The sequence below is a fragment of the Petaurus breviceps genome, unplaced genomic scaffold (assembly GCF_028583685.1).
Source record: "Petaurus breviceps papuanus isolate PSGF00001 unplaced genomic scaffold, PetGlider_PUasm1.0 90845, whole genome shotgun sequence".
In the NCBI taxonomy this organism is placed as follows: domain Eukaryota; kingdom Metazoa; phylum Chordata; class Mammalia; order Diprotodontia; family Petauridae; genus Petaurus; species Petaurus breviceps.
The window spans coordinates 11,203,383-11,229,149 of NW_027187359.1; the positions used below are offsets into that span (position 1 = coordinate 11,203,383).

General features: G+C 40.4%; 1 protein-coding gene across 1 annotated transcript in view; it reads right to left on the bottom strand.

Annotated features, from left to right (window-relative positions):
* Window positions 1-25,767, bottom strand: part of ALK (ALK receptor tyrosine kinase) — a 1,085,901-nt gene that overhangs the window by 744,547 nt on the left and 315,587 nt on the right. Inside the window, exon 3 of the mRNA XM_069072137.1 lies at window positions 7,538-7,705. Within this exon, the coding sequence (XP_068928238.1) occupies window positions 7,538-7,705 (168 nt within the window). The remainder of the gene's footprint in view (window positions 1-7,537; window positions 7,706-25,767) is intronic.

Here is a 25,767-nt window from a genome sequence, read left to right on the forward strand (position 1 = left end):
CTCCTCCTTTAAGATGGTGATAAACCATCATCTTCTACATGAAGCCTTTTCCTCATGCCCTCCCTCCCAAATGACCTGGAATTTAAATACTTTCCAATCCAGTCCAATGAATATTTATTAAGTTCCTACTATGTGCCAGGCATCCAGCACTACTAAGTGCTGGGGATACAATTAATAAAAAGATAGTCCCTCCCCCCAAGGAGCTCACAATCTGAAGGAAAAGACAACACACACAAGGAGGTGGGGAGGGGACACAGGGGCACCTGGCTGAGAAAAATTTGTTCCATGCAGGTGAAATCAGGCAGGGCACCACATACAGAGTGGAGTGAGCTAAGTCCAAGTTTCTGCCCCTATTTATAATGGAACATACGGGGAGGAATTCAGTACTCCTCCCTCTAGCCCTATATATTAGTATTTATTAACCTTATATATATTCCATATACACACATGTTCCATATATACATATGCACACCTATATCTGTCTGTCTGTCTGTCTATCTGTTGTTCAGTTGTGTCTGACTCTTTGTTACCCCCATTTGGTGTTTTCTTGGCAAAGATGCTAGACTGGTTTGCCATTATCTTCTCCAACTCATTTTATAGATGAGGGAACTGAGGCAAACAGGGTTAAGTGACTTGCCCAGGGTCACAGAGCTACCGTGTTTCCCCGATAATAAGACCTATCCCGAAAATAAGCCCTCCCCTTACTGTGTAAGATTCCTCTAAAATAAGCCCTCCCCCGAAAATAAGCCCTATTGAGATTGCTACTGTAGTGAAGGTGATCCCCTGCGCTACACGCTACATTACGGTACCCTCTGTATGCACCGTCCCCCCACCCCGGGTGAAACAAACGCCGTGCTCTGAGCTGCATCCAATCAGAGCTGCAGCAGTGAGCGCGTCATCCTGTTCTTTATTGAATTCATTTTTGAATAAAGGTACATTTTTTTGTTCACATTTACCTGTTTATTAAAATTGCTGTCAATGTTCATTAAAATAAGCCCTCCCCTGAAAATAAGCCCTCTGGTGTTTTTCTGTCCAAAAAAATATAATAAGACAGTGTCTTATTATCGGGGAAACATGGTAGTAAGTTTCTGTGTGTATACATACATGATATATATGTTATTTGTGCATATATATACACATACACATGTATGCATTTATGCATATGGACAGACATACACTTCTGTCTCCATCATTAGAATTGTAAGCTCATGGCAAGTAGGAATTATCTCATTCTTTGTACTTGTATCTTCAATGCTTAGTAGGATGACTGGCATCCTGGTTAATCAACCAACATTTATTAAGCATCTACTATATACCAGACAGATGCAAAGACAGAAAAATATAGTCTCTGCTCTCATGAGCTCACCATCAAGAGACAGAGTCCACAGGCAGACAACTGTGCATGAACAGGCTATATAATGTATAAGATAAACTGGAGAATATCAGAGGGAAGATATTAGCATTAAGGGGGGATAAGGAAAGACTTCTTGTAAATAGTGAATACTTAATAAATATTTGCTGATTGATTGCCCCAAGTCACACAGGTAGGAAGCGGCAGAGTTAGGATTCATTTGCACCTTAGTCTCCTGCCTTGTAAGATGAGAGAAAGAATTCAGTTAATGTTCTTTAGGTTTCCCTGTTCCACCCTTCCCCACCCCCACCCCACTGGACATCTGCCACCCAGAAACGTCTGTTTGCATTCATCAAGTTGTCAGACAGCTTGATAAAATAGATGGAGGTAGCACTTAATTTCTGGGGCAAAGCAATAAACCTTTGCAGTGCCCAGAGTGAAATTCCACAAAGCAGGTAGAAGAATTTCACTCTGAAGGTAATTGCCACCTATCACCCCTTCCCCACTATGTTGGCCTGTGACCAAAACCCATTCCAGATTACAAAGTTCTAAAAATAGAACTCTAGTGAGGGCCTTCTTGTAGGGAGAGGGGGCTATTCCTAAGGGCAAGAGGTGAAGTGGGTCCCTTCCCCTTCACACTGAATTCAAGAAATCACAGAAGGGCAAAAATATGGCATCCCACCCCTTCCCTACCTCTCCATGCATGAACACTCTCCTTCCTATCCTGTCCCTTCTGGGAACTGTAGCTTCTTTCACTGCTCAGCTCACGAGTCAGGTCCTTCTTGAAGCCTTGCCAGAAGCCCTCAGTGGTAGTTTTCTTTCCTGCATCCTGCCTACATCACTGTTGTATTCATTTGATATACATCCTTGACTTACTTTATGAGTGAATGAGGGCCAGACAGTGTCACTGTTTGTATTTACCACCCCACAGTCAAAGACAGTGTCTGCTTGGCATAGAGCCAGTACTTCACTGAGTCAAGTCAACAAGCATTTATTGAGTACCTACTCTATGCCAGATACTATACTAAGTGTTAGGGATATAAATAAAAAAAGGCAAAAGACAGCCCAGCTTTCAGGGAGATTACTGTCTGATAGAAGAGTCAACATGAAAAAAAATGTCCAAACAATATATAGACAGCATAAATTAGAGATTTATCCCATATGGAGATTATCTGAAGAGGAAAGCTTTAGCATCAAGTAGGACTGGGCAAAATTTCTTATAGAAGGTGGGATTTTAGATGGGACCTGAAAGAAGCCACAGAATCTGGAGGGAGACTTGAGAAGGGAGAGTTCTAGGGATAGGGGACAGCCTGTAGCAATGGCTGGCATTGGGAGATGAAATGTTTTGTGTAAGGAGGCCAATGTCATTGAATGCATGGTGTGTAGGGGGTGGAAGGTGGGGGCTGGGGAAGGAAGGGACAAGGTTAAACCCAGAAGATTTTATATTGGACCCTGAAGGCAATAGAGAGACACTGGTGTGGACTGGATAGGGCTTGTTGATTCAACGAGGTCAGGGGTTGGAAGTTGAATTCTGGATCTAGCTAGGGTTTACTGTGAGTCCTATGACCAAATCATGGAGCCTCCATGAGGATCACTTTCCTCATCTCTACAATGGGGATATAATAATATCTGTATTACTGTCCTCAAGAGGTATCTGTGAGTAAAGTTCTTTTTCTACTCTATAGAAATACAGGCTTATAGTGATTTAGCCTGAGAGTAAGAAGGGGGTAGGAGGTGGGAGGGTCAAGTGTAAGACTACAAGATCATAGATGTAGTGCTAGAAGGGACCTTGTCAAAGACCCTCATTTTACAGCTGAAGGCCCTGAAAAGCTAGTATCTACATGTATAACCAATATTAGATTGCTTGCTGTCTTGAGGAGAGGAGAAGGAAGGGGGTAAGGGAGGGACAGAGGGAGAAAAATTTGGAACTCAAAATCTTATTAAAAATGAATGTTGGAAACTATCTTTACATGTAATTAGAAAATAAAATAATATTTATATAAAAAGATTAAGTGTTCCACCCAAGGCTACACTGAGGGTAAGAAGCAAATCTGGGATTAAAATCCAGATCTATCTGTAAACCAAGTGTGCTTGTCACGCTGTAATATATGCTACATCCTGCCCAGCTCTGCAGGTGGGATGGGGAGAGAAGTGGCAATCTTGTGTGCTAAAGTGTATGTACTTTAAGTGTGTGTATAAATGTGTGTGTGAGAGAGAGCAGGAATTACTTTCTCCCTTGCTCTTCCCCCAGATTAGCTTCATCTCTATGTTTTTGTTTAATCCAGTTATTGCTGTAATCAAGGGGGCCTCAAGGCCTGTGGCCTTGGGACAATTGTCCCAATCTTCTGTATCCTAGGAACAGACTTCGCATAAAAAATAACGCCAAAAAAAATTGGAACATCTGTTTACCCTAACAAGAAGTTTCCAATGATTTCCCTCTGTGGAATAGAAACCCAGCCTAAGTTGTGGGCCAATACTTCTTTTCCTCTTACAGAGTCCAAGAAAAAGGCCCATGAAAAGATAGAGGAGCTGAGTTCTGATCAGTGCTTCCAATTGCGGTTTATCAATCAACTGGTATTTATTAAGTACTCTGTTGGTGTCCAGCACACCATCATGAGGTACCCACAGAGAATGAATGAGAACATATTTGTAAAAGCCTCTCAGCTCCTAGAAGCAAATACAAAGCAGACATGGGGCACCAATAGCAAGCTGCAGAATTGGAGAAGGCCCTCCAATAATCCATATCTCCCACACCTTCAAGGGATCTACTTTGGGGAGGTGTATATGTGGGGAGGAAGCTTGTCCGACAAATCCCAAATCTCATTTGCACCACTTGATAAGGCAGTAACAAGGTCAGATTGATATTGAAATGGAATTTGAAGTCTTCCTTTCCTTTCAATTCACAAGATGGGTTAAGATGAAGTAGGAGATAAACCCAAGAAAAACCAAACATCTGAGTCCTGGGCCAGGGATTAGATCAGCAGGGCGACATGATTTCAGAATGGAATAGGGATAAAGGAGAGGATTGGAAATAGACAGATTAGTTTTCCCAGTTTCCAAAGGTATCTATCTTCAAGACCAATTAGTTTCATATCTCAGAATGCCAGGCTAGTAGGTAAAACTTCCTTGGGGGTTCCTTCTGTTCCCCTCCTCACTCAGGATAAATATATTCCACTTTGCTGAGTAGATCTCTCAGCAAATTCCAGCCCAGAATTGGTTTGAGGTTGAGAAGAACAAGGGAAGGCAGCAGCACTTAGTGCCTCTCCCATAGCACTCATCACATCCTACCATGTATTAAAGTCATTCAGTGGAATTCAACAAACATTTATTTAGGTCCCACTGTGTGCAAGACATTGAGCTAAGGGTTGTCTACAGGCCTTATCTCCCTTACTATATCAGCTTCTGGAGGAAGTCTGCAGTGTCTTACACACCTTTATAACCCCCACAGCTACTAACATAATGCCTGGGATACAGTGGGTGCTGAATAAATAAAACATTCCTCCCTTTACTTGCTTCCTCCTTGAATTCATTCTCCATATATTACTAGCAAATTTTACCTTCCTCCTACATGATGTGGTTAATTACTCCTCTGCTAAAAAAGCTCCCTACTGCTTTCTTTGCCATTCTCAATCAGGCATTAGCCTCTTTTGCCATTTCATTGCCCTCCACACACACACAGTGCTCCATCTGAACTCAATGTGATCTGTCCTCCTTGCTTTTAATTAGGTCATTCCATATGCTCGGAATTCTTTCCCCTCTGTTAATTGTTGAATTTCTACTAGATGAGGTGGCAAATCTTATAGTATGATATCAATGTCAGCTATCATTACTATTATTTTTCTTCTTATTCTCCATCCCTTCTGGATCCATATTCTCTTTATGCTTTAAAGCCCAGCTCAAAAGGGCCCCTAACACTACAGAATAATTGAGCTTTAGAGGTGGAAGAGACTTAATCATCTCATTTAATCCCCTCATTTTATAAATGAGGAAGGTGAACATCATAATAATACTTAACATTCATACAGGACTCTGTTTTGCAAAGTGCTAGACATCTCTTATCTCATACGATCATCACAATAACCTGTGAGACAGGCTGTCACCCCCATTTTACAGATGAGGAAACCAAGGCAGACAGACATTAAATCATAAAGCTAGTAAGTGTCTGGGGGCAGACTTGGCTTTCAGGCTTTCTAATCACTATGGCCAACCATGTCCTTGAAGAGAACTGCCTACGATTGGACATGTGACAAGTGCGGAGCTGGGGCTAGTAGCCCAGTGTCCTGACTCCCAGTTCAGGACTCCTTCTACAACACACTGTAGGTATAGCCCTTTGGGAGCTAGATCAAAATAATTTGTTTTCATATCCCCCAGGATATAGCACAGTCCCTACTATAGTGAGCACTTATTAAATGCTTATTGCTTTGAATTTAACGTCAACAAAATCCTCTTTTTATTAAAACTTCCAGATTATTTTGATCCACACAGGTACTTTTTTGAGTGATTCTGTTAGCCATGCCACACTGGGACAATGTCATCATTTTAAAGCAAATTTTGGCCCTAACTTTGAGCAAGTTTTCTCCCAATGAAAACAAGAGGATCTCCAAGGTACCTTCCAACTCCAGTTCCTATGAGATAATGAGATCTTAGGGGAGAGGTCATCTCCACTGTAGATCAGACCACAGTACTCTCTGAGTGGTCACAGAGATGCCCCAGTGACACGAAACAGAGGCACGATACCTTATGGTCAGACCTGCACTATAAACTGGGGACTCAGGCAAGGTGATTTGGCACCTGGGTCAACCATGGAACTTCTCCTGTTGTCATAGTAAGTCCCAATCTCATGGAGGGGCATTCCCTAGGTGATGCTCTTCTCCTTCTATCCTTTCACATCCTTATCTTCATGCTTAGAGTTGACACAGGACCACAGCACAACCCAGACCATAGGATAAAAGATTTAGGGCTAGAAGAGACCATGCTCTGAGACTCAGCTGTCCCACTGACTGAAAGGGGGTAGATCCCTAAAGCAAATATATAAATGAAGGGTTTGTCAGCACAGAGCCCTGTCCAGTCCTGAATGTCTATGGTAATCTAGTAGAATGATCATTCAAAGCAGCAAATAGTCAACAGGTGTGCCATTTTGCAATAGATTTGCCTTTCTAATTATATTTAATGACATCTAATGAAGAGAGAAACTGCTTTACTTTTTTCATGCACTGAATGATCCAACAGGAGTTATTTCAGAAGGTCTTGAATGGAGTGGTGGGGGAGAATGGAGTGGGAAGGTGGTTTGGGCTTATAATTGTGTAAGAGGGGATCCAGAATGATCATTTATGCATAATCAAGGGCTGAGTCTTACTTTCCTTTGATTATTTTTTTTACACTGTGCCCTATTCCCTAGTAGTAACACCACCACCACCACCACCAGCAGCAGCAGCACAACAGCTAGCATTTATACAGCACTTTAAGATTTGGAAAACACTTTACATGTGTCATATCTTTTGATAATAATAGATATTACATGCCCTTGAAACATTAAGGACCCCTCTGGCAGGGCTGCCTAACAGATGGGACAGGTATGATGGTGACCCTCTCCAAGGGGCAGAAACAAGGCAGCAACAGCCAGGGGCTAGCAAGGAGAACGGATGAGCAAGGGCGCATAGGGCTCAGGAATGGAATCACCAGGGCCTCTGCCTATGCGTATGTGGAGGTTCCTAATATTTCTTTCTCTCTTGTACCACCCCCAGTCTGGCTCAGCATCGGTTGTAGGAATCATCAAGTGCCATGCTGACCCACAGCTGCTGTGGCATTCAAACACAGAGTTTTCACAGCACGTGAAGGCCACCAGACTCTTCCCCTAGGTAAGCCAGCTCTCCCTATTCCTTCCCCCTTCTCTTCCTCTGAAGTATGTAGTTGATTACAAACCAAAGGAGAAGAAAACACAAACCAGATATTCCTAAGAGGCTAGGAAAGGAAGGGAAAACCTCTATCTGCATTGCTGACTGTAGAGGCAGGTGATTTCTTTCACCATTTGTCCATACTTGTTTTACTATTGATGAGTGATTCCCTCTGGTTTCCTTTAATTGTTAAAAAGACCAAACCCCAATAAACAGACATTTTAGATGTTTCTTTTTTGCATGCCCCAGAGCTACCTCCTGTACCAGAAGACCTCGGACCATTATTCTTTACCTCTGGGCATCTCCTCAGAATGAATCACTGCAGGACCACTACTGAACAGGTTCATTTGGGAAGCTTCCTCAGAAGTGACGTGGCGCCAAGACCAGTAGTGGTTTCTGTCTTCATGTAGCGGTGGTGAATACTCTAGCTCACAGGGGAAATCAAAGTTGCACTCAAAACCTGAAACCACAGAACATTAGACCATGAGTCAGTTAAAACAGCATTGTCAACCCCTAGCCAACCATGCTGACATAATGATGCAGCAGTCCTCAACTCATGCAGTTTCTCTGAAGACCCAAGTTCAAATCTAACCTCAGATATATCCTAGCTATGTGACCCTGGGCAAATCACTTAACCCCATTTGCCTCAGTTTCCTCAAATGAAAAATGGGAATAGCAGTACCTGTCCAACAAGATTGTCATGATGATGGCATGAGAAACTTGTAAAAGTTCTTAGTATAGTGCCTGGAACATAGTAAACACTTTTTCAAATGCTTATTCTCTTCCCTTCCCCTTCACTACAGTAAGTCATTGAGTTACACAGAATATTATAACTGTAAGGGAACAGTCTCCTCCAACCATCCCTCCTCTTCATTTTACAGATAAGTAAATGAGACCCAGGATCTAAAAAGCCTTTTTGTCCTCAACAACATCCCCCCATCTCCATATCTAATCTGTTGCAAAGGCTTTTTTGCCTCTGTAATATCTCTTATCTACACCTTTACCAATCAGGTGCAGGCCTTCATCATCTCATGCCTAGGCTACTGCAATGGTCTTCTGGTTGGCCTCTCTGCCTCAAGTCTCTCCCCAGTGCAGCTGTCAAAGTAATCTCCCCAAAGTGTAGGTCTGACCACATTACCTCACTGTCCAATAAACTTCAATGGCTCCCTACCACCTAAAAATGAAATACAACATCCTCTGCTTGACAGGCAAAGTCCTTCATAGCTTGCCCTTCTACCTATCCAGATATCTTACACCAAATACTCTGTAATCCAGAGACACTGGCTTCCTTGCTATTCTTCATACAAGACACTCCATCTTCCACTTGAGTATTTTCACTGGCTGTCCCTCATCCCTGGAATGGTTTCTACCTCTTGCTTCCTTCAAATCTCAGTTAAAATCCCACTTTCTACAAGAGACTTTTCCAAATTTCTCTCAATTCTAGTGCCTTTTGTCTGTTAACTGTTTTCAGTTTCCAACATGATTTTGTGCAGAATTGTTTACATGGTGAGCTCCATAAGGACAGGGACTATGTTTGCGTTTCTTCGTGTCCTGAGCATTTAGCACAGTACCGGGCACAGAGCAGGCACTTAATAGATGGTGAGTGGGTGACTGACTCAGTGTCTAGCATATAGTCTATCACTCTGTACCTAGACTATATTTAATAAATTTCATGAATTTATGCATTTTAACAGTGACCTTCTGGAGGCAATGCCTCAAACCTGAAGAATAATTACAGTGTAGATATAGAAAGACAGACAGACAGGTAGATGGATAGAGATAGATATTTAGCTTGCAACCATTTATAAAGTGCCTTAATTACAACCACCCTGTAATAAACATAGTAAAACTTTTATTATCTCTATTTTCAGTGAGGTATATAAGGCCTAGAGAAGTCAAATGAGTCAGTGCAATGGATAGAGTCCTAAGTTAAAATTCTGCCTCAGATATGATGAGACCCTGGCTAAGTCATTTAACCTCTGCTTTCCTCAGGTTCCTTCTCTGTAAAATGGGGATAATAATAGCATCCACCTCCCAGGGTTGTTTTGAGGATCAAGAGATAATATTTGTAAAGCACTTAGCACAGCGCCTGGCACATACTAGATGCTTAATAAATTCTTGCTCCCTTCCCTTTTTCCTTCTTACCTTTCCTCCTTCCCTCCTCCCCTCCCTCCTTTCTTTCCTTCCTTCCCTCCCATCACACAGCTAAGAAAGAGCAAAGCTTGGATTCAGCCAGGCCCCTTGACTCTATGTTCAGAGTTACTGAAATTAAAATGATTACTTTGGGGATTTTAGCACCAGGGCAAACCAGTGGGATAACATTTAGGGGACAGGCAAAGCATATACCCCCCACCTCAAATCACACCACAGACAGGGGCAACTGGCCTAGGAGTGAGTTAAGAGTAAATCAAGTAATTCCTAGTGAAAATACCATGCTATTTAAAGTGATTTTTGGGGGGAGGAGGGGTTCAGGGCTGGGAGGAACTCAGGTTCAATAATAGTTGACAGTAAGCATCCTTCTGTTCTTCAGTCTGTACAGATTTATGCTCATGAGCTCCTTTCCAGGAGATGTCACCCCTTGGGTCCCAGGGTTAATACTATTTGCCCTTTCTCAACACTTGTTTCAGGCAATTCACCTTGCTAATGGCAAGCTGAAATGGGGAGATCTTACCTTGTTTGAGCTGATACCGCTCTCTCCTGCCTACATATTTTATCAGTGTCTCAACCATTCTTCCTGCCTCTCTCTGCCAAGGAAACACTAAGACATTGGGGTAGAGGGATTGTGAGTTGCCTTAATCTTCAAGAACCGCTTGCCAGTTCAACCAGCTTTGTTAAGTAGTGCAGAGGAAGAAAATGGAGCTAAGGGATTAGACTTTGCAATATTGCCCTAAAATGGCAAAAACGAATTCACTATTTGTTCCTTAGAAGAGGGGTTGGTGAGGGTCGGAAAGGCAGCGTCTGCTGTCACTTTTACTGTGTGATGGAGCCAGGTAGGATAAGAGAATCCAAATAAGGCTCTAACCTTTCCCCAAGCTTTCAAATCAGAGGCCTTTACTCCATGTTGGTTTTGCAGAATCACAGAAATTCTCATTTATAGAGGATGTCCAAGGTCATCTTGTCCAAATTGGACCTGAATAGCATCGTCCTCTACATTCTGTGTAATGGTCATTAGGCCTCAGTTTGAATGCTCCCAGTAATGGCCATTTCATTCTCTTTCAAGGTAGCTGAGACTACTTTTGGACAGCTCAGTTATGAAGATGTTTTCGTCAAATTCAGACTAAATCTTTTTCTTGACATTTTCCACCCACTATAAGTTACAGCAGAAAGAGTGCTAGAGTTAGAGGGCCTGGGTTCAAATCCCAGCTCTGCCTCTTACTATCTGTGCAAAGTCCCTTTTCCTTTATGAAATAAGGAGGTCAGACTAGATAACCTCTAAGGTCTCCTTGAGTTTATATCATTGGTATTATTTGAAAACAAAGAAGTGACAACAAAAACACCTAGAATAGCAGTTCTGTTTCTTAAGTTCATTTCAATGAACAATCCCTTCTATGTGTGAGGCACTGCGATAAGTTTTAGGGATGAAATGAAAAATGAAACAGTCCCAGCCCTACTTACATTCCACTCATACACAAGTATACAAAGTAATGCTGAATAATTTAGATAGGCAGAGAGTACAAACACCTTGGGGAAGAAAGTAGGGATCAGGAAAGGTCTCTACACAGGGAAATCATTTTCTCCGAGCCCTGTATTAAAAGAAACATGTTTCTTAGAGGTGGTAGTGAGTAGGGAATGTCTCCTAGATATGGTAAAACAGCTTGTACCAAGTCCTGGAAAGAGATGTGAAATCACATGGGTAACAGCTGTAAGCTTAGTTTGACTAGAATGTAGAGTGTACTGAAGGGGAGCCAAGCAAACAGGTTTAATCTCTCTTCCAAGTGACAGCCTTTCAAATACTTGAAGATGGTTATCATGTACCCCATGAGTCTTCTTTTCACTGGGCAGATATCCCCACTTCTTAACTGAGGTTCCTAAGGTACAGCATCCAGTCCCATCATCATCTTCTTTACCTTCTTCTGGATAAATTTTAGCTTATCAATACCCTATCTGAAATGTGAGTCCAGAATGGAATGTAAGACTCCTGATGTGCTCTGACCATACTCTCAAAGTTTAATATGTTTGGTGGAAGAGGGAAAATGTAAGTTCAAACATCATTCCCTAAGCTGGGGTAACTCTATGCATCCCTGACAGACAAATTAACATGCTGGACAAACAGAATCTAGATAGAAAGGGAGATTGGAACATCGAACATGTCTAATCCTTTGAGATTTGAACACTGAGACTTCTGACAATCCAATCCATGTTTTCTGCCAATTTCTAGTCTGTGAAACAGGGTCTGCAAATACTTTGATTATCAAATAGGCTCATTTTAAAATTCTTGCTCTGATGCAGTCTCATTTCAGCTGACAACGGCATACTCCCTCACTTTAAATAGGATTAGAGTTATCATCTCTTGGCTCATTTTGGGAGAAATTGAATTGGGCTTTTCTACATTATGATTTCATTTCTTGTAAAACATTTGAGTGCTTAGAATTTTCTCTCCTGGGCTAGCCTCAATCCCTAACAAGCAGTAACACTTGAAACTCATCTTCTGTAACATCATTGATTTAAATACCATTTACCTGGAGCCTTTTCTAAAGTATTCAGAGTATTTCACTGAAGTTCATTCTTATCATCAATCCTTCCCCTAGCCCCAGTTCTCCATGAGAGACTTAAACCCATTTGGCAGATGGGAAACTGACTCACAGAGCATTTGAATAATTTGCCTAGCCTCAGTTAGCCCAAGACAGCCAAGGGCAAGTCTAAAACTTGATTGGCAGTCAAATTAAGTTAGATCCTCATTCTGAAATCATTCTCCATGTATACAGGCTTTATCAAATGTCTTTTGTGGCTTCCAAAAACCCTCCAGGTGTCTAACCTATATCTTTTGGCTGTAGGGTGCATTTTGTAAAATTATTATTCTGAAGAAAAATCAAATAGAATTAGAAAAGACCTGAGTTTGCATCCCATTTCTCAAAGTATTAGTTGTGTGCCTTTGGGAAGCTCATTTAACACAATGTGGTATTTAATGGATAAAGGAGTGGACTTGGCATGAGGAAAACTTGGGTTCAAATACAGTATGAGATACTTGTTATTTGTGTGACCTTGGTGAGTCTGTGCTTCAGTTTCCTTATCTGTAAAATGAGGGAATTGGATCGGACAGTTCCTAAGGTCATTTCCAGCCCTAATTCTACCATCCTATGATCTTCTATTAGTCTCAGTTTCTTCATTTATAAAATGGTGACAGAGAAAGGGACTCTGTAATTTCATCAGTAGGACAGCTAGGTGGTGCAGAGAATAGAGCTTGGAACCAGGACTCACTTTCCTGAGTTCAAATCTAGCCTCAGACACTTACTGGCTGTGTGACTCTGGGCATGTCACTTAGCTCTGTTTACTTCAGTCTTTTCATCTGCAAAATCAGTGGAGAAGGAAATTGCAAACCACTCCAGTATCTTTGTGAAGAAAACCTCAAAATTGGGTCACAAAGAGTCAGATAAAATTGAAACAACTCAAAAACAATTTCATTGGTATGAGGAGCTTCCTCTGCCAATGCAAGTAAGTACCTTTCCTGCAATTCACAGTGTTGGAGAGCTGTCTGTTGCACTGAGAGATCAAGTAACTTGCCCCATCATACAGTTGGTATGTGTCAACAGTTCTTGACTCCAAGATCAGCTCTCTATCCACTACACCATGGTACCTGTCAAATGGTGGTAACATCTCCAAAATCCCCCACAGCATGGGTCCATCCAAAATATTGGAGACCTTCTTCTACTTCTCCTAATATCAGGATTGCAGATTATTGGGGCAGCTAGGTAGCACAGTGGTTGGAATACTGGATCTGGAGTCAGGAAGACTCATTTTCTTGAGTTCAAATCTGGCCTCAGACACTTACTAGTTGTGTGACCTCAGGCAAGTGACTTAACCTCATTTGCCTCAGTTTCCTTATCTGTAAAATGAGTTGGAGAAGGAAATGGTAAACTCCAGTATCTTTGCCAAGAAAACCTCAAATGGAGTCATGAAGAGTCAGATGTGACTTAAAAACTACTGAACACAGATTTAGAATTAGAAGACACCTGAGGCCATCTAGATCAAACTATCTGGGCAAAAATCTCTTCTTCAACAACCTGACATGTTGCTGAATCTGAATATTTTTACTCTTCTAGTAAGGAAGAATGCTCTACGCCATTCCATTTGCAGACAGCTCTGTTTGTTAGAAAGTTTCCTCTGACACTGAGTTTAAATCTGCCTCTTTTCAGCTTCTGCCCCATTCACTGACCCTAGTTTTGTTTCAGGATAAGTAGAATACATATAATCCCTCTTTCATAAACCATCTTTGAATATCTTGACCAAATCCTTCCATCCCCCTCCCCAATTTCAGCCCTCTGGACCTCAATTTTATGATCTGTAAACCAGAAATAATATTTCCAGTACTATCTACTTTTTAAGTCAACTTATTATAAGGATCAAATGAGATCATGTAGATAAAACACTTTGCCAACCTAAAGCATTATATAAATGGGAGTTGTTATTATCTCAGAAGATCACAGTCAAAGGCTCTTCCATAGATAACATCATCGACAAAATTTCTCTGGTATGTGATGATGCCTTTGAAATGTCACCCATCCCCTCATAGAAATACTAAGCGTGATGTCAAATTCATATTCATTGAATGAATGAACACCTGTTTCCTCAGGCTTCACTTGCACATTTAAGTTGATGGCTTTATTGATGACAACAACTTTCAATATGTTCCTGACAAATCTGATTTTAGTATTCAACAAAGTATGCCATTATCATACACAGGCCTGCATCGCAATACAGATGGAATTCTTACAGTCTTCATTAATGCCTTACTCTCTTGTCTCATTGTGGTGTGGGGATAGGGAAAACCCTGAGCTGTTAAGGGTTACTGGCAGGTATGACTTGTTCCAAGCTAGAAAGACTCTGACCAGACAAACTGTATTTGCTACACAAGGATCAGTCTGGTTGAATACAGAGTGGCTAATTAACAAAATGTCAGGAACTAGATGAGGAATTCTGTGGTTCTTTTTAAAATAAAGAAAAATACAAAATGGTTCCAAGTGCTAGCTGTTAGAATAGAGTTGATAGCCAAAGGAACATTAGTCTCACCAACCCATCTCAGAATTTGTGATAGAGAAAGAGCCGAAGATGTTTATATTCACATCTGGGGGAAGTGACCACTCCATCTTAGAGTCTGTCATAGAGAGAGATGTAAGCCAAGAATAATTTGACTTTGGGAGAATTGATATTCCATCACAGAGTTTGTGAAAGAAAAGTAGAGTATTATAGTCAGATATGCATATAGATTTTGGGGAGAACAGATTTCAAAAGGTTCAGACAGAAGATGGCCTGAAATTCTATGAGGAAAGTCATCTGAGGAAGGTTAGAGGCTCTAAATAAACAAATTATTTACCATTTCAATGAGTAGAAAGGGAATAAAAATTTATTAAGCACCGACTATGTGCCAGGTACTGTGCTAAACACTTTACACATATTATGTCATTTGATCCTCACAGCAACTCTTCAAGGTAGCTGTTGTTATGATCTCATTTTACAGTTGAGGTAACTGAGCAAATACAGGTTAAGTGACTTGCCCGGGGTCACACAGCCAGTAAGGGTGTGAGACCATATTCGACCTCAGGTCTTCCTGACTGTAGGTTAAGCCCTCTATTTTTTTTTTTTACCTCTAGGCATCTGTGAGTAATAAACTAGCCAACTTAGATTTTTACCAAATATATATATATATATACATACACAAGATGGAAGTATGGACAGATAATGGAGGATAAATGGAAAATAAATAGAAACTTACAGTATGATTCTTTAATCATAGGGTCTCAATTGCTAAGGCTCAGAGCTAGCTGAATCTGGTGATGAATGCTAAGAACAAAAAAAGGAATGAGTTGTTTAAAAGTCATATTGGGAAAAAGAAGAAGATCAAAGAATGAATGAGGGTGATGATGGAGTAGATGGGTCAGTAACAATGAATAAGAGACAAAACCCAGAAAAACTTAACCTTATTTTGCTTCTGTTTCTCTAGCAAGAAAAATAATGAACTGATACCTAAGTTATTGAAAAAAAAATGCATGATGTGATTCCCAAGCCCTTTTAAATGATCTCTCAAAAATTCTGGAGAAAGGGACATCTGCCACCAACCTGGAATTGGGTAAAGATTGCCCCATTAAAAAAAAAAAAGATGGGGGGAGTTTTCAAACTATAGGAACAGGTGACTCTGGCAAAAATCTCTAGATTATCATATTATCAAAGGACTGGTGGTTGAACATCTAGAAGATGACCTGGGGTGTCACAAATGGCAAGTAGTTTCCACCAGACCAGGCTATCCTAAGCAAACCTTCTGTGCCCCTACCTTTTTGGGGGGAGGGGCAAAGTTACAAGACCTGAAGATCAGAGTGATGCTGGGGTGTAGTTTTTACTTAGATTTCAGTAAAGCATTTGTTTTGTCACTTATGATATTATAGAAAAATAGAGGGGTGGCCAGGTAGCACACCGAGTAAGAGCACCAGCTCCAGTGTTGGGATGACCTGGGGAATCGAATCCAGGCTCAGACACTTAGCATCCACCCAGAAACACCTGGCCGTGTAATCTTGAGCAAGTTACTTAACCCCAATTGCTTAGGGGCAGCCAGGTGGCTCAGCAAGTAAGAGCACCAGCTCCAGTGTAGGGATGACCTGGGGATCAAATCCGGGCTCAGATACTTAGCACCACACCCAGAAATAACTGGTCGAGTAACCTTGAGCAAGTTACTTAACCCTGATTGCTTTAAAAATTAAAAAAAAAAAAGTAGAGAAATGTGGTCTGGATGACAGTAAAACCAAGTGGATTTGGAGCTTATTGAGTGATTGAACCCACAGTTCTCAATCATGAGCAGTTTGAAGTCAACATAGATACAGGTTTATAGTGCATCATTCCAGAAATTTATGGTTGGTTCCCATATGGCTGGTATGGTATGGTGTGGTGTAGTGTGGTGTGGTGTGGTGTGGTGTGTGTGTATGTGTGTGTGTGTGTGTGTGTTTAATTAATTACTTAGATGAAGGCATCAGTGACATGACTGTCAAATTTTCAGATAACAGAGATACTGGGAATGGGTAAGACACTGGGTGATGAATCAGGATCCAAAATGTTAGACAGCTAAAATAATGGGCTGAGTCCAAAAAGATGAAATTTTAACAGATATGATGACAAAATATTACATGTAGGATCAAAATACTAACAACAAAAGTGCAAGATGATGGAGGTATGACTAGAGAGTCATTTAACTGAAGGCAAAATAAAGTTCTGGTGGTGTTGGTAGACTACAATTCCAATTTGAGACAACCATGTAATATGGCGGCCACAGGAACTATTGCAGTCTTGGGTTGCCATGAGAGGCTATTATCTAGAATAAAGGAGGTGATGGCCCCGTTGCATTTTGCTTTTGTCAGATCATGTCTGGAATGTTGTTGTTGATTTTTCAGTTTTAGCTACCACATTTAGGGGGAAGATTGATAAATGTAGAGCTTCCAGAAGAGGGTGACACAGAGGGTTAGAACCGAGGACAATTCACACAGAGGAGAGAAGATTTAGGGTTTGGGGAGCCGCTCTTTTCAGGTATTTTAAAGGCTGTCACATGGAAAAGGAATTTGACTTTTTCTGTTAGGTTCCAAGCAGCAGAACCAGGAGCGATGGTAGCAGGTTGCAGGGGTACATATTTTGGCTCAATGTAAGGAATAATTTCTGAAGAATTTCATACAATATTGAAATGGGCTACTTCACAAGGAAGTGGATTAGCCCTCAAGAGAGGTCTTCAAGCCAAGGATGGAAAACCACTTAATCATATTGTAGAAGGAACTCTTGTACTGATATGAGTTGGATTAGATGGCTTCTGAAGTCCTTTCTTACTCAAGGAGTCTATGAAAAGTAGTGGAGGGACCTAACAATACCAGATCTCCAACTACAGTATACAGTAAGTCACGAAAACTATCCAGTACTGTTTAAAACATAAAAAAAAAACCAATTGATCAGTGGAAAAAAGCAGGAAATGAGACCATTAAGCAATGACACATAGTAATATAGCATTAGCTAGATGGTACAGGTGACAGAGCACCAAGCCTAGAGTCAGAAAGACCTGCGTTCAAATTTGGCCTCAGATACCTACTAACTGTGTGACCCTAGGTAAGTCACTTAATCTCTGTTTGTTTCATCTGTAAAACAGGGATAATAATTGAAGTTGCCTCCCAGGGTTGTTGTGAGGATCAAATGAAATGATAATTGTAAACTGCTTAGTATAGCACTATATAAATATTACTTATTATTATTAGCTATTATCAATCTCAACTAGACCAACTAAAAGGGTAAAGATTCCCTATCTGACAAAGACTTCGGGAAAAGCAGTCTGGCAGAAATTAGTTTTAGACTAATTCCTCATATCATATACTACAATAAGCTCTAAATAGATACATGAGCTAATTAGAAACAGTAAACTCATAAACATAGCAGAGGAGAAAGGAAAAAGATAATTTTCACAATTCTGGCTGGGGAAGAATTCTTAACTAAACAAGAGAGAGGTGGTTATACAAGAAAAAATGGACAACCCCAATTACAAAAAAAAAAAAAAGCCACACACACACACAAACCTGAGAAGCCTTTGCATAAGAAAAATCATGGCAATTAGTATTAAAGGGGAAGGGATAACTGGGGAAAATCTTTGAAAAGAAAATTTCTCTGATATACGTCTAATATCTAAAATATTTAGGGCTTTGACACAAATGTGTAAGACAAAATATCCTTTGTACTATTCTTATGCAAATTGTTCTACTTGTAAAACAAAGAAAACTGTTGATAACAGAAGTTCACAGTTTCATGCTGAAATCTCTTATTCTCTGTATGTTAAATATTTATGTTTATTGATATTTGTTAAATTCACAATAAAATAATTTTCCAAACAAAACAAAACAAAAAAGACAATATGTTTCCTATTCATCTTTCTAGGCTGTGGTGAGGACTCAGAGTTGTAGGGGATAGAGTGCTAGATTTGGAGTCAGGAAGACCCAAATTCAAATCCTGCCTCAGACACTTACTGGTTGTATGACCTTGGCAAGTCATTTAATCTGTTTTAATCTCAGTTCCCTCATTTATAAAATGGGGCTGAAAATAGTACCTATTTCACAGAGTTCTTTTAAATATGAGATGAAATAATATATGTATAAAACTTTGTAAACCTTATAGTGCTACAAAAGTGTAAGATTATTATTTGAAAGTGCCTTAGATGAATAGAAGAGAGAACTTCCATTTAGAGTGTTGTGTGTTCCTGACTCACATCTCTGGATCTCCCCTTCCTTTTCTAGTCTATCCTTCATATAGCTTCCAAATAGTATTCCAATGACATGAAGTGATAGAAAGGGGCAAAATTGTAAATACATTAACCACAAAAATGTATATATCTGTGTGTATAATATATATATATATACACACACACATGTATATTTTGAAACAAAGAAATGGGAAGAGGGAGAGAATGAATGAAAAGAAATGAGGGACAGAGAAAAGTGAGGAAAGGAGGGAGGGAGGAAGAAAGAGAAAAAAGGGAGGGACATAAAAGAAGGAAGGAAAGGGAAGAAAGAAGAAAGGTAAAGCGATACAGGTAAAGAGAAGAAAGGGGAAGGGAAAGGAAAGAGGAAAAGAAGGAAACAGAGGAAGGAAAAGGGAGAAAGGAAGTGAGGGAAAGAAGGGAAGGAAGGGATGAAGGAAAAAATGAAGGAAAAGAGGAATAATGATCAAGGGAAGAAGGAAGTGGACAAGGTGAAGAAGGACAAGACAAAAGGGAGAAAGAAAGGAAATGAGTAAAAAATGGAAGAAAGGAGAAAAGAGTCAAAAGGGAATCAAGGAAGAAAGAAAGGAGAAAGGGTGGGAGGCAGAAAGAGAGGAAAAAGGGAGATTTAAAAGGGAGAACTTCTGGAAGGCCTAGGAAGAGACATAGAAGAAAAGTATTTTATTTCTTTGTTGCTAAAAAAACGAGGACAATAAAAGCTGCAGTGTTCGTCTCATAAGATTGTTGTTCAGTCGTGTCTGACCCTTTTTGACTCTATTTTTGGGGTTTTCTTAGGAACGATGACTGCAGTGGACTGCTATTTCCTTCTCCCGCTCATTTTACAGATAAGGAAACTAAGGTAAATGGGGTTAAGTGACTTGCCCAGGGACACACAGCTAGTAAGTATTTGAAACTGGATTTGAACTAATGAAGATTTCTTCCTGATTCTAGGTCCAGCAATAAAATAATATATGTAAAATACTTTGCAAACATTAAAGTCTTATAAAAACATATTATTATATTATGTAATCACATAAGCATTTTATTATATTAAGTATATTATTAATTTATATTATTAATCTTTTTATTTATTTATATTAAGGTATTCATTATTATATCTTATTATTATTAGTTTCTGCCTTGGAGATGAACTTTTACTTCTTATCTTGTATATATTTTATGATAAAAGATTTTTTAAAAATCTTACCAATGTATAGATATCATTATGCTATTTTTCCCATTCAAAAACCTTCTGTGGCTCCTTGTTGCATTCAGGACAAAATGCAAACTCTTTGATCTGACATTCAAGACCCTCCATTGTCTCATTCCAATGTACCTTTCTAGTCTTATTTGTCCCTTTCCCTTAATTTACCACCCATTCAATTTCATTCAGCACTTATGACATGAAAGGTACTGTGCTAGAGGCTGGAGATAGAAAGACAGGGACCTCACAGGCTCACACTCACACACTCACACACATGTCAAGAGGGAGAAAGTAGACGGAGTCAGGGGAAATGGATTCAGTTTCTAGCTTCGTCCTTAATGGATGTTAATGGGCTAATTATTTAACCTCTCAGAGTCTTTATTAACCTGAAAAAAACAGGATATTACATATGTCTAACATATATGTGTGTATATATGTGCACACTCATAAACACACATATATTTTCAGATATGAATAAAGAAAAAAGTAAAACCTTTGTTCCAGGACCAACTGGGATTATGTTATCTAGGGGAAACCGAATTTCTTCTGGTGGCCTCATTTTTTTATCTGCAAAATGAAGACTTTTATGCACAGGTTCTTAAGCATTTTTGTGTCATGAATCTTCTTCACAGAATAATGTTTCTCAAATGCATAAAATAAAATATTAAGATTGCAAAGGAAAACAATTATGCTAAAACAAAGTAAAATAATTTAAAATAGTTTATATACCCCATGTTAAGAACTCCTGCTTTAGATGAAAATATCTCTTAAGCCCCCTCCAACCCTTATCACCCTCAACTTAAGGTTGTTAAAACAAGGTTCCCTAACTCGAAAAAATAAGTGAATGATAGGAGTCCTTACTTCTAATCCTATTTTTTTTTTATTTAGGTGTGTTTTCCTTCCCTCAGAGAAACTTAGCCCACCATCCACCTTAGAGATCAATAAGACATGGAGATTATTAGACTGTAAACTCCTTGAGGGCAGGGTCTAGGTAATTTTTCATCCTTTTTTAATCTCCTCTAACATAGTACTTTGCATAGGCTATGTCTTTAATAAGTATGTCAAAATAAGTTTACTAGCTTATATCAACATCTAGCTGTTCCTATCATGAATCTCTTTTTCCCTGTCCCTATCCAAAAATCTTTTGTTATTGGGACAGTGACATGGGGAACATTTCCTTTCCATCTGTGTTCTTCCTAGGACACATCTGGAGCCCAACTTCAAGACAGCTGCTTTGCTCACTTACAATCAGATCGCTGAGAAGAAGGGCTGAGACTCCTTCATCAATCAATTAGAAGCCTGGCCTTGAAAGACAGCTTAGGAGAAAGTGAGGGGAAGAAAACAGAGAACCCTGCTCTCATTCACTGGTCTTAAGAGTAACCTGCTGGGGAGTTCTTGCCACACAGGGCATCCTCAGAGCAGAAAATATTCACTCACAGAAGCTTTCATGCATAAAAAAGGAAAAAGGTATCTATTGAGAAGGTCAGGAGAGAGCGCTGAAGTGTCTGTATGTGTGTGTGTGTGTGTGAGCGTGTTTGTGAGCATGTGCACATGTTCATGGGTGCTTATATAGATGTCTGTAAATGTGTATGAGCATGTTTGTGTGTTTTTGTGAGTGTGGAAGCATCTAATAGGGGGAAAAAACCAAGTTCCAAAGACAAAGGGGAGGAAACTAGCTTCCTATGTTCCTTTGACCTCTCTGTAGAGGCTAAATGGTACAGTGGAAAGAGCCCTGGAATTAGGGGAATTAGAACATTTTGGTTCGATCGCTGAGGTTGGTAACCTCCTTGGGCCTCCTTCCACATGTAAAACGAGAGGGTTGCACTAAATCAGTTTTCAGGTCCCTAATTCCAGCCCTAAACCTGCGGTCCCACTGCTCCTCAGCACAACATCCCTCAGATGAGGTGAATCCTCTGGCCACGGTGGCTCACATGCATAGCATCAGTGACAAAGGCATGGCTGGGGATGGGGGGAGGGGAAGGCATGCTCCTTCTGCCACCAAGAACATCCGAACTGGAGAAATGCCACACTGGGTCATGTGCATGCTTGCCCCGTAGCTGGAGAGTTCAGAGACAGGGGGAGGCATCAAGGGCTCCAGAGCCAAGAGAACACAACACATAGGTAGAGAAGCTGGGTCAAGAGCAAATCGGTGAACAGCTAGAAAAAGTCAGGTGAAAAGTAGCAGGAAATAAGAATGGAAGCCGAGGAATGATGAATGTCTGGAGGGAGTATATGCCTGGGAGCTTTTGTGGATGACTGTTTCCACCACTGAGGGTGAATTATGTGGCTATAGCTCACCAATCTGTCATTCTTATTACCACAGAACTAGAACAGGGCTCTGCTCTCCTTGTCTCAGTTTTCCTTAGGCTGGCTTCCAGCAGATTGCATGCTCCTTGAGGGCAGGGATTGTCTTGGCCTCTTTTTGTATCCCTGCCTCCCCCCAGTGCTTGGCGTATTTGTTGTCAGTTGTGTTCAGTTCTTCATGACCATATCTGGGATTTTCTTGACAAAGATACTTGAGTGGTTTGCTATTTCCCGCTCCAGTTCATCTTACAGACGAGGAAACTGAGTCAAACAGGGTTAAGTGACTTACCCAGGGTCACACAGTAAGTGTCTGAGGCCAGATTTGAACTCAGGAAAATGAGTCTTCCTGACTCCAGGTCTGGCACTCCAACCACTGCGCAACCTAGTTGTCCCAATAATCTCCTATAATCCTGATATTAAGAGAAGCCTAAGATATATTGGATGGACCCATGCTATGGGGGATTTTGGAGATGTTACCACCATTTGACAGATACCATGGCATAGTGGGTAGAGAACTGATCTTCAAGTCAAGAGCTGCTGACACATACCAACTGTATGAACTGGGCAAGTTACTTGACCTCTCAGTACCAGCAAATATCTGAGGCTGGATTGAACTCATGAAGGTGAATATTCCTGACTCTAATCCTGGCACTTTATCCACCATGCCCCTTAGCTGAACCCTTGGCAACATGCCTGGCACACAGTAGGAGTTTAATTGATGTTTACTAAATTTAATTGAATCAGATGATACAGATTTAATTAACTCTTTGCTATTTATGTGACCCTGGCCAAGTCCTTTCCCCTCTTGTTAAAAGCCCTTCATAAACTGCCCTCTTCCACCCTTTCCAAACTGTTGACATCTTATCTCCATATGCTCCAAGATCTGATAACATTGATCTCCTTGCTGTTCCTCAAATGAGACACTCTACCTCCAAACTCAGGCATTTTTACTGGCTCTCTGTTATGCCTGGAATTCTCTACTCCTTCATCTCAACTTCCTGCTTCCTTTAAGTGCCAACTAAAATCTTACCTTGGTTGTTATGAGGATAAAATAATATTTGTAAACACCATGAAAACCTTAAAGAGCTATATAAATGCTAGCTATTATTATTATTATTACATATTTTCATATTCATCTCCCATCTAAGAAAAGTAAAATGCAATAAAGATATAATTTTCATTAGCTCAAAGGAAGAACAAAATTATTCAACTGCATTTTTGTGGTCTTGGATAAGTCACTTCACTTTTCCTGATCTCAATTTCTTCATCTATAAAATGGCGATGATATTATCTGCCCTGCCTTTGTCACAGGGTTATTTTTCATACCAAGTGCTATCATCCCATTCATCACAATGGAAGCCTAATGCTGGGGGCTCAGAATGGGTTCTGGGTGCACTAAACTGTTGGTCTGATTTGTTTACATTGAACAAATATTCAACTAGTTTATACTACAGTTGAACAGCTAACAAATTGGGCAGTGGAGGAAGGTCATGGTTGTGCTTTCCTGCTGGGTCCAAGTAGTGCTGCCTGCCCTGGTAAATCAGTGTTGCCAATGGACTGTGGCTGCATTAGAATTCAAGCTAAGGTGTGATTAATAAAATCTGACATTTTAAAATGTTGTGCTGGTGATGTTTGGGGTTTTTATGGATTTTCTTTTTCCTTCCCCCCAACTCCCACCCTATAGAGAGTGCCAGAGGGCTTTTCCAGCTTAGGCTGATGGAAGATATAAAGTAATTTGACTATAGTCAGCTCTGGGTAGAAACAAATTGTGAAGTGCTTTTAATTGCTTTGTGAATTGTATTTCCCCCTCCAATCCATCCCACACTCAGGCTGCCAGATTAATCTTTCTAAGGCAAAGCACTTATCCTGCTCCCCTTCCCCCCGCCCACTCAGGAGCCTTCCATGATTCCCTATTGCCTATCAAACAGAAGCTTTGCCCTGGCATTCAAGGCCTGATACACTACAGTTTCATCTTCCCTTACCAGCTCTCTTTCACATAGATAGGTCTTGTCCTCTCTGTCCTTCAGATTTTATATATTCTAATGACTTCATATCTATTTCAGTCAAACTGAATTTTTCATTGTTCCTCAAACAAACCCCTCATTTCCTTATCACTGTGTATAGTTTCCCTCCCTTTCCCTTCTGCTTAGAATCATAGAAAGCCATCTAGTACAACCCCCTCATTCTCCAGATGAGGAAACTGAGGCCTAGGGAAGGAAGCCACATAGAACTGTGGAGCAAGCACCAGCTGAGAAGTCAGAGGACTTGTTCTAAATCCTGTCTCTGATATTTGGTATCCATACGACCTTGTGCAAGTTATTTAAACCCCTCAACTGTTAAACAGAGGGGCTTGGCCAGACAACTTTTGATGTCCCTCTCAGTTCTAGATTTATAAGCCTATGAGGTTAAGTGAGATTAAGTGAGGTTAAAGTAACCCAAAGTCATTCAGCATCATCCCTCAAGATCTGACTCTAGGTCTTCTAACTCCACTGCCAGGGATCTTTCCACTCTACTACCCTGCCTCCATGCTCAAATTCTGCCTATATTTCCAGATTTAAGACAAATGTAACTTGCCAAGAAGCCTTCCCTTATTCCCCAGCACCTCCACAGAATTTTGTATCTTTATAGTATACTTATTAACACATTCTATTTTTTTCTATGGTCATTTATACATGTCCCTTTTCTTTCCCTCTGAGATGTGAACTCTATAAGGTTAGGGGCCCCTCTGACTTATTTTTATGTGTTCTTTGATGATTAGTCTAAGTCCCCTCTGAAGATTAGTTCAAGAAGCAACTCCCAGGTACTTTGCCCATTCACAAGCACAGATATCCACAAAGCAACACACAGGACTTGACAGTCTGTCTCCACTCTGAGCTAACTGGAGATCTGACATTTTACTACCATCATTAACTTCTCATAGGACATATACACATACAAGAAGGATTTAAAATCTTTCCAGCACAGGGACCCACCTGGTGGGTTTCCCTTTCTCCAAATGCAAACCGCTGTCTGTAAGTTAGTATATTAACCCTATAGAAGAATTTAAGGCATGCAGGAATTAGAGTGGGAAGGGGCTTTAGTGGTCATCAAGTCCACCCTTCTCATTCAACTGATGTCCATGGTCACACAACTTGTATACAACATGGGCAGGTTCTACACCCAGGTCTCCCTGATGTTATGGCAGGTAGATGGCACAGTGGATAAAGCACTGGGCCTGGAGTCAAGAAGACTCATCTTCCACTAGCTGTGTAACCCTGGGCAAGTCACTTAACATGGTTTGCCTCAGTTTCCTCATCTGTAAAATAAGCTAGAAAAGGAATTGGCAAAACACTCCAATATTTTTGGTCAAATAAGGTCACGAAGGGTTGGATATGATTGAACAACAGCAACAACCCTGATATTAAGTCCAGAAGTCTATCCACTGTGCCATACTGATTCTATTCGGTTAATCAGACTTATTAAGAACTTTCTATGTGCCAGGCAGTCTGCTAAATGTTGGAAATACAAATATAAGCAAAAAAGAAAAAAATAGTCCTTTCCCTCAAGGATCTTATATTCTAATGAGAAAGATAACATTTAAAAGGAAGCT